Below are 10654 nucleotides of genomic sequence, written 5' to 3'. Positions count from 1 at the left end.
AGGGTTGCGATCCCGTTGCCGGTCCCGGTCCAGTACGGGTGTGACACTGACACTGAGGGTTGCGATCCATTGCCAGTCATGAAAAAAGACAAAAAGGACAAAAAAAAAAGTAAAAATTTTAAAGTACCATTTATAATAGCACCAAAAACCAAAAAAATACTTAGGGATAACAAAATATGGGGCAAAATACAACAAAAACTGAAAAACACTGAAGAACAAAAATATCTAAATGGAGATGTATACCATGCCCATAATTGGAAGATTCGATACTGTTAAGAAGTTAATTCTCCCCAAACTAACCTATAGATTCAATCCCGTCAAAATACCAGCAGGATTTTCTGTAGAAATCAATAAGCTATTTCTATAATTTATATAAAAAGGCAAAGAAACTAGAATAGCTAAAACAGTTTTGAAAAAGAAGAAAAGGGTTGGAGGACTCATACTACCTGATTTTAAGGCACCTAACTTTTCCAAAGTTATCAAGTTGTGCTAGGAGCAAAGGGATAAACACAGAGATCAGATGAACAGAACATAGAGTCCAAAAAGAGACCCAGACATGTAGATTTTCAACAAAGGTGAAAAATCAATTCAATGGAGAAAGGATAGACTTTTAAAATATGGTGCTGGAATAATTGGACATCCATGTCCATACTTACATCATACACCAAAACAAACAAACGAAAACAATGCTCAAAATTGATTAGATACCTGGATTAAATAAAAACTAAAAATATAAAGCTTCTAATAGAAAACTTAGAAGAAAATCTTGTGAATTTATCAGAGATTTCTTCAATAAACACCAAAAGCATAACAGTATAAGAGAAAAATATGAAAAATTGCAGTTCATTAAAAATAAGAATTTTTGCTCTTCAAAAGGTACTCTTAAAAATGAAAAGATAAGCCTCAGATTGACAGAAGATATGTACAAATCACATACGTAATAAAGGACTTGTAACCAGAATACAGAACTCTCAAAGCTCAATAATAAAACAAACAACCAAATAAAAAAAAATGTCTTAAGATTTGAGCAGACACTTTCACCAAAACCGATGGCAAATAAGGACATAAAAAGATACTCAACATCATCAGTCACAATGAGATACTACTATTAAAATGGCAAAATTTAAAAAATAACTAACAATATCAAGTGCTGATGAGGATGTAGAGCAACTGGAACCTTCACACATTCGTAAAATGGCAAAGCCACTTTGGAAAAGTTAGGCAGTTTCTTATAAAGCTAAACAAACACTTACTGTATGACTTAGCAATGCCACTCCTAAGCTTTTACCCAAGTGAAATATAAACCTATATTCATGTAAACATTTATAGGTAAATATTTATAGCAGCTTTATTCATTAACACCAAAAATTGAAAACAATCCATATGTCCTTCACCTAAAAAATGAATAACAAACAAACTGTTTACATCCATGCAATGGAATACTACTTACCAATAAAAAGGTAATACAAACAAACAACACACAAAAGCATCAATGACTATCAAAAGCATCATATGCTAAATGAAAAGGTAAAACTATATGAACAGAAAAAATTTTAAAAGGCTGCCAAAAGCTTGGCCTGGGGTTGACTACAAAAAGGTATGGAAGAATTTGGGGGGAGATAATGTAATTATTCTGTAACTTGACTAGGTGGTGTTTACATGACCGTATGCATATATCAAAGTTCCCAAAACTATATACACAAAAGGTGTGAAATTTACTGAATGCAAATTATACCTTAATTTAAAAAAAAATACAATCCCCAAAGCCCAGGAACAAAAGCAAAAATAGACCAATGTGATTACATCGAAATGAAAAGCTGCACAGCAAAGGAAATGATTAATAGAGTGAAGAGACAACCTATGTGATGGGAAAAAATATTCGCAAACCATACATCTGACAAGAAGTTAATATCCAAAATCTATAAGGAACTCAAACAACTCAATAGCAAGAATACAACTAATCTGATTAAAACCTGGGCAAAGGAACTGAATAGAGATTTTCCAAAGATGACATAAAAATGGCCAACAGGTATATGAAAAGTTGCATTGCTGTAGCTATTGTAGAAAACAGTATGGAGAATCCTAAAGAAATTAAAAATAGAACTACCATATAAGCCAACAATTCCTCCTGTGGGTATATACCCAAAGGAAATAAAATCACCACCATGTAAAGATATCTGCATTCCCATGTTCATTGTTGCATTATCCACAATTGTCAAGAGATGAAAATAACTGAAGTGTTCTTCAGCTGATGCATAGATATAGGGGGATGTGTACACAATGAAATATTATTCAGCCTTAAGAAAGGAGATCCTGCCATTTGCCACAACATGGATGAAACTGGAGGACATTATGCTAAGCCAAATCAGCCAAATACAGAAAAAAAAAAAAATACTACATGATCTCATATAAGGAGTTCAAAAAAAAAAAAAGGCTGGCCCTTAGGTCAATTGGTTAGAGCATAGCCTTGTAACACCAAGGTCAAGACTTCGGATCCCCATACCAGCCAGCTGCCAAAAAAAAGAGTTGAATATAAAGAAATAGAGAACAAAGCAGTGTTTACTGGGGGAGGAGGTACAGGAATGGGGAGATGTAAGTCAAAGGATACAAAGGTACAGATATGTAGGATGAATCAGTCTAGAAAGCTAATGAACAACATAAGAACTATATTAATAATATACTATATTAGGGATTTTTGTTAAGACAGTAGGTTTTAGGTGCTCTGGCCACACACACACACAAACACACACACACACACACAAGGGGTAACTATATGAGATGATGGGTACATTAATTTACTTGACTATCAAAAGCATTTCACTATATAGGGCCGAACCTGTGGCGCACTCAGGAGAGTGTGGCGCTGGGAGCGCAGCAGTGCTCCTGCCACAGGTTCGGATCCTATATAGGGATGGCTGGTGCACTCACTGGCTGAGTGCGGTGGTGCGGCCGGTCACACACACACACAAAAAAGAAAAAAAAAAAAAAAAAAAAAGCATTTCACTATGTATATCAAAACATCATGTTGTGTACCTCAAATATATATAATTTTTTTAAAAAGTAAGCCAAAAAGATAACTCTGGATCCTATATGGTAGTCAGATGAAAGGATGGAGACAGGTTAGTAGCTTATTATAATAAACCATGGGAGAATGATGGTGGCTTTTACAAGGTGACAGAAACGGAGAAGGTGAGAAGTGGTTAGATTTGCCAATAAGTAAGATATGCAGGTTGAAAACCAAAGGAATCAAGTGTAATGCCAAGGATTTTTGACCTGTGCAACTGGAAAGAAGGAGTTAATATTTAGAGATGTGGAAGTCTGAAAGCAAACAAAAAAAACATTTTCTAGCTCTTTCAATTAAAAAGGCCTAGAAACAACAGCCGACTCTGTAGCAACTCTAGTACTGAGAAAGCTCAAAATTGTGTCAACTGGCAAATGAGAAAGTTAACGATCTAATTCCATTAATACAGAGCAAGGAAATGAAAGGTGAATTAGGAGCTAAAAGTTGATAAACTGTTAACTAGCACAAGTATCAACAGCAATAATAATTATAATAGAGTGAAACCCATCTATTATACTTATTAGTTTATAATGATAATTTAAAAACAAAACAAACAAGAAACTAAACTTCACTGGTCACCTATGCAGGATATTAAGGAACCAACCAATTACTTTGAAAACTAGTAAACAAAGAAAAAGAATTAAGCTTTCATTCCCTTTTCTGTAAGAACTCTATCTCAGGATAAACAGTCAATTCAGGGAAGTTCTCTTTATGGAAGTTCTCTTTATGGAAGTATTCTCTTTATGGAAGTATAGTAAATTAAGAAGCAATGATAAAAAATAGAATTATCACCATTTTGCAACCCCTAGTGAAATAAAAGTTTCACTCAGTGATCATCAATGGCTGCTAACATCAGTAAAAAGGAGACAATAGAACATTAAGTGCCTCCTGGTAAAAGTATTCAATACTACATATGACATTCTTGCAAAAATTTAAATCTCAATCCGATCATGCCTCTATATCGAACTTAGTTACAGAAAATTCAGGACTAGACAACAGATTTAAATGTAACCATGGGGATGCAATCAGTAAAATTCAGAATGTGATAAACTATAGGAAAAACAACCCAGCTTCTTCAGTAATAAATTTCAAGGGACAATAAATTGTAAGGCAGAAAAATAGTATGAATCTATAGACTAACAGAGATTTTGAAATGTTTGGATCTTATGTGGATCCTGATTTGAAGAAACTGAAAAAAAAAGTGATGGATGAGGAAATATGAACACTAAATAGATATGTGATATTAAGGAATCGCTGTCAATTAGACATGATAACGGTACTGTTATTTATATAAGAGATAGCTCTTATATTTTTAAAGACACATATACTGAAATATTTAGGGATAAAAATATGAATATGATTGGAAGTCTGTTTCAAAATAAGACAGAGAGAGGCAGAGGGAGTGACTGGAGTTGAGATGAAACAAAATTGGGTATGAGATGACAAAGTGTTAAAGTTTGGTAAAGGGCATGTAGGGGGTTCGTTATACACAATTCACTCCATTTCTGTATATGTTTGAAGTTTTTAAGTCTTTTTTTTTTCATGCCTCAGTACTCTGGAGAGATGTTTTTTTTTTTTTAAACTGCCTTCAGGAAGGACTATAACAAAATCAGTTACATTTGCCTGAAAATGTCAGATTCAATTTATGAATCTCCCAAATGTACTTAACATTTTCACACAGGGCTGGGCCTTAAAACAAAAGAATGACTCCAGTGGTGTATCCTAAGGATCAGCAAGTCAGTGCACATTTTAATTTATTATGGGAAGAGGGATATTCCCAACAATCTCAAAATCACATCAGATACATAAAGAACCAACCAATTTTGCCTACTTCTAAGTAAGCATCTGGTTTTGAGCATGATCCAGTTGTATAATAAATGACACCTAGGTCACCTTTGTGATTACATGCCTATTCAGGCACAGTTGGAGTAAGGTGGGATGCAAACTTTGTACATTTACTACAAGGCTGTCTTACAAAACTATGAACTATATTTTCAAGTCTCTAAAACGTTTTGAAGTTCACCAAAGGATAAATAAAAGTTGAGTTTTAAAATTCTTGTATTTTAACAGATACCTAACATTTTTCCACAAATAAAAAAGGAGCAATCTTTTAAAACACTTTAGAACTGCTTTAATTTAACTATTCAGACACTTGTACAAAAGCAGATTTACATACCTTGCCTGGACTCTGAAGGTGCTACAGGAACTTCTTGGTTTGACTCAAAAGGAAGTTCAGGTGTTAGGTTTTCAAACTGCTCTTTACTAATGAGATTTAGCTTCTTAAAGTTCTCAACTTCTTGCTGAAGCAGAATGGAGGAATCTAATTACTAAACTGGCTAATAGAGTAACTAACAGACAATTGATACCAACCTCAAAAAATGAGCTCGTAAAACAGGAAGTAATTGCAGCAGAGTAAAAAAGATGTTCTAGTGAAGAATCTAGCATTATATTTAATAACAATTAATATTCAGAGTCTAAAAGAGGCATAGAGAACCCTAAAATATTATGAATATTTTATAATTAAAAAGAATTATAAGCATATATACTAATCATTAACTATTTGTTGAGCATTTACACACAAGATTGCCAGGGTATTTAGAGAGGTTACAAAGTAATCTAATACACGTTCCCTACCCTTAAGAAATTTATAAATTAGACAGAAAGAAATGTACACATAAAAACCAATAATATTAGGTAGTATATGAAAAGTGGTATTTGCTATAAGAACTGAGATCATCTGATCGGACAAAAGCAGCTCTTAAGGATGAGAATTTAAAGAAAGGGAAAAAGCATCTTCGACTAGGTAATGTGAGCAAAGATGAGAAGCTTAGAAAAAGCAATGTGTTTATTAGAAAGTAATTAAGTAGGGCCGGCCCGGTGGCGCAATGGAGAGTGCACCGCTTGGGAGTGTGGCGGCGCTCCCGCCGAGGGTTCGGATCCCATGTGGAGACCGGTTCCCGCTCACTGGCTGAGCGCGGTGCGGGCGCAACACCGAGGGTTGCGATCCCTACGGGCGTGACACCGAGGGTTGCGATCCCATTACCGGTCAGTAAAAAAAAGACAAAAAGGAAAAAAAAAAAAAAAAGAAAGTAATTAAGTAAATGACAAAATCTGTGTAGAACCAGTAGCAAGAAGGCATGATAACGAGGTTGAAGAAAACTACTCGAAAACCTTTATCTAATATCAGATCAAGAGATTTTCACTTCATTTTCTAGTAATGGGATACATGTGATAGGTTCATTTCGAAACCCCTTTTAGTATCTTAGCAGCAAGAAAGCTCAGTGGGTTTGAATTGTTAGCTCAAAGGGAGAATAGGCCCATCCCTGCCTCTGGGGCTCTGGAGGCTCCCCCTTTCTATTGATACATAGTCACTTAGATGTTCCCCGACCTACAAATATGTAGAGCATTACAGAGGTGGAGGCCATTCTCTATGGGAAGTTCATTTGGCCATGATGGATGAAGACCATGCTTGACCTAAGCTACAGCATAACAAAAGAGTTTGACGGACTGCTTACACTCTACTACTTCTTCTTAAGTTTTCCCCAATAAACTCTATTATCACATCTACACTACGTGATGCTAATGGATACATGACTCATTACAAGGCAACAACCAAAGAGGGTGTAAGTAGGTTAAAAAAAAAAAAATATATATATATATATACACACACACACATATATATATATGTATGTATGTCTGATGAAAGCAAATTAAATATCATTACAAGACAGTTGTAAGCTTGCTTTTAATGGCTAACCAAAGAATCTTCTCCTGTCTAAAACACGAATAATAACTTGTCAGATCAGACTATTTATTAGCTCCTGTTAGCCTTGTACACTATATCTATCTTCTCTTTATTAAAGTACCTTAAATAATTACTTCACCTCTTGCCTCCACACCAAAATAACTTCCTCAAAAGTCTTCAATAAGCAATTTAAGCTAAAACAGAGTCATTACTTACTGTCCCTTATATTGCTAGAGAGCTTGCTATTAGCAACTCTCAATTCAATTCAATAAACAACTATTGTATGCTTACCACATGCCAGAGATAAATAACACAATTCTACCTGATGGGAAAACAAATAGTGTTCTTGTTTTGCTTTTAATTTTTTAAGCTAATTCATTAAAGTATCCCTGTCACATTCTTTCTCTCACACACATATACAGTCGGCCCTATGTAAATACAGGTTCCACATTTGCAGATTCAACTAAACGTAGAACGAAAATATTGGAAAAAATAAAACAAAAACAACAACAAAAAATACAAATTAAAAAATACAGAAAAAAATACAGCACAACTATTTACATAGCATTAGGTATTATAAGTAATCTATAGATGATTTAAAGTATATGAGAGGATGTGCATAGGTTATATGCAAATACTACACCATTTTATATAAGAGATTTGAGCATCCCTAGCTTTTGATATCCATGAGTGGTCTTGGGGATAATGAGGGACAACTGTATACACACACGAGAGAAGTGCACAAATCACAAGTACATATCTCAATGAGTAGTCAAAAGTAACAGACTGTGTAACCACCATTCAGGTAATGTGATAACTAGCTTTATACCCTAGGGCTCTCTTCATGCCCCTTCCCATCACTCCCTCCTATCCCTAAAAATAACCAATATGTTGACTATAACACCATAGATTCATTTTCCTGTTTTGAACTTTATAAAAATGGAATCATAATGTATGACTTCTTTCATGCAAAATTATGTTTATGAGATTCGTCCATGTAAGTATATGTAACTACGGTTTGTGCCTATAACAGAGGTCAGCAAAGGAAAGCCCCCAAAGGCCAAAGTCTGTTTTTATAAATGGTTTTATTGAAACACAACCACACTCATTTGTTTATATACTGCCTATGGCTGCTTCATTGCTACAAATGCAGAGATGAGTAGTTGCCACAGACAATGTGTGGCTCACAAAGTCCAAACTATTTACTATTCATCTCTTCATAGAAAAGGTTTGTCTATCCCTGCTCTATACTATTGCATGAATGCACCACAATTTTTTAAAAAATCCATTATACTGTTGATAAGCATTTGGGTCTTTTCCAGATTACGGCTATTACAAATAAGCCACTATAAATACATTTCTACAACAACTTCTCTGGTGAACAGGGACATACATGAGGGTGGGGAGGGTATTAACTTAGGAGTGGAATTGCAGAATCAGGCACTAAACTTATATTTAACATTATTAGAAAATACCAAACAGTTTTTTATATATCTGACCCTATTTACATCCCCATTAGAAGTATATCAGAGTTCCTATTACTTTACATCTTCACCAACACTTGGTATTATCAGTCTAAAAATTCAGCCATTTGACCAAGAATAAACCCTAATGTTAACTATGGACTTTGGGTGATAGTGATGCGTCTATGTAGGTTCACCAATTGTAACAAATGTACCACTGTGGTGGGGGATGTTGATAATGGAGGAGGCTATGCATGTGTAGGGGAAGGGAGTATATGGAAACCTATCTTCTGCTTAATTTTGCTGTGAACCTAAAACTGCTCTAAAAAATAAAGTCTATTAAAAAAAAATATATCTTTAGCCATTTTGAAAAAGACCAAACTATGGATACCACAAGACCTTGGATGGATCTTGAGGGCATTATGTGAAAAATACTGATCTCAAAAGGTCACATGATGTATGATTCCATTCATATAACATTCTCAAAATGACAATTTTAAAGATAGAGAACAGATTAGTGGTTGCCAGGGGTTAGGGATAGAGGAAGGGAGGCAGGTGGGTGTGACTCTAAAGCAATAGCATAAGGGAGATCTTTGGGGTGATAAAATAGTCCAGTGTCTTGATTGTGATAGTAGTTATATAAATTTACACATGATAAAATGGCATAGAACTATACGTATACATTTGTGATAAGAAATGTCTATGTCTTGGTTCTAATATTGTACTATAGTTATGTAAGGTGTAACCTTCGGAGGGAAGTGAGTGAAAGGTACATAGGACCTCTACGTACTATTTTTTGCAACTTCCTGTCAAAAAAAATTTTTTTAATGTAACTATTCCAGTAGGTGTATGTGTTATCTCATTGTGGTTTATATTTATCTCTCTCTGATTACTAATGAGGCTAAAAATCTTGAATACATTTGTTGATTTGGATAACTTCTTTTGTGAGGTGATTAATTCCATTACTCTATTTTTCTACAGGGTTGTCTATTATTGATTTTTAGTGGTCTTTATAAAATGTGAATATCTTCTTATAATATCTAACTTGCCTTTTCACTCTCTTATGTCTTTTGACAAAAAGAAGTTCTTCATTTTAATGTAGTACAATTTATCAACCATTTCTTTCATTGTGTTATTTCCTGTTTAGTAAACTTCCCTGCTCAAAGATCATGGATATATTACTATCTTATATTATCTTACAGAAGTTTTATTTTACCTCTCACATTTAGATCTATGGTCCATTTAGAATGACTCTTTGTGTATGGTATGAAATAATGGTTAACATGTACTTAAAAACAATGTGCATTCTGCAGATGTTGGATGTAGTTTTTCACTTTTATCAATTAAGTCAAGTTTCTTAACTGTTCACATTTTCTATATCCTTATTGGTTTTTTGGTGTGACTGCTCCATCTTGCACCTTTATAAGAAAGGTGTGTTGACATCTCCCACTATGGTTGTGAATGGGCTGATTTGCCAGTCAGTTTTTGCCTTATGTATTTTGAAACGATGTTATTAGATGCATATAAATTTAGAAATATTATATCTTCTGGGGTAATTAAACTTGTTATGATTATAAAATGTCTATCTTTATATCTTGAATAATTCTTCTTGCCTTAAAAATCTGCTTTGTCCTGCTGCCACACAAAGCACCCCAGGCTCTCCTGACCTGGGGTGGTGGGGGTCCTCAGGCCTCAGCTACGTCCCCCTGACACTCACAGCCAGCCCAGCAGTGATTGCCAAGCCACCCTGACACTTGCAACCAGCCCAGCAGTGACCATCAAGCTGCTGCAGGAAGTGCCCCAGGCTCTCCCAAGGCAGGGTGGTGGGGGGCCTCAGCCATGCCCACCAACATGTGCAACCAGCAATGACCACCAAGCCACAAGAAGAAGGGCTCCGCATTCCTGGGCTGGGACAGTGGGGGGGCGAGGGCTTTTGCCACACCCCCCTGACATCTGCACCCAGCCCAGCAATGGCCAAGCCACCACTGGAAGCCCCCCAGTCTTCCCTGTGGGAATGAGGGGGGTGCCACAAGTTCAATACCGTTCCTCCTCCTTCCTCCTTTCATCCCATTTCCTTCTCCTTTCCCCTCTCCCCCTCCCTCCCAACTGCTCTGCAACATCCTAAAATGTAAAAAATAATATTAATAAAACTACATTTTCTTTTTTTAAAAAATCTACTTTGTCCTATAATCAAGTTATACCAGCTTTGCTGTTTAGCATCAATATTTATTTAAATCTACACACATATTTACCCTTCCCATTGCTCTTCATTCCTTCCTGTATCTCCAAGTTCCTTCCATAATAATTTTCCTCTGCTGAAAAATTCTTTGTATTTTCTTTAAAGCAGATCTGCTGAAAATAAATTTTCTCAGTTTTCATTTGTCT

The 10654-nt window shown here is 35.3% G+C and overlaps 1 protein-coding gene across 1 annotated transcript in view; it reads right to left on the bottom strand.

Annotated features, from left to right (window-relative positions):
* The window catches only part of LARP1B (La ribonucleoprotein domain family, member 1B), a 117800-nt gene that overhangs the window by 33590 nt on the left and 73556 nt on the right, over positions 1-10654 (bottom strand). Inside the window, exon 12 of the mRNA XM_008587374.1 lies at positions 5238-5361. Within this exon, the coding sequence (XP_008585596.1) occupies positions 5238-5361 (124 nt within the window). The remainder of the gene's footprint in view (positions 1-5237; positions 5362-10654) is intronic.

The sequence above is a fragment of the Galeopterus variegatus genome, unplaced genomic scaffold (genome assembly GCF_000696425.1).
Source record: "Galeopterus variegatus unplaced genomic scaffold, G_variegatus-3.0.2 Scaffold4359, whole genome shotgun sequence".
Taxonomy (NCBI): Eukaryota; Metazoa; Chordata; class Mammalia; order Dermoptera; family Cynocephalidae; genus Galeopterus; species Galeopterus variegatus.
This window is presented reverse-complemented; position numbering and strand designations above follow the sequence as displayed.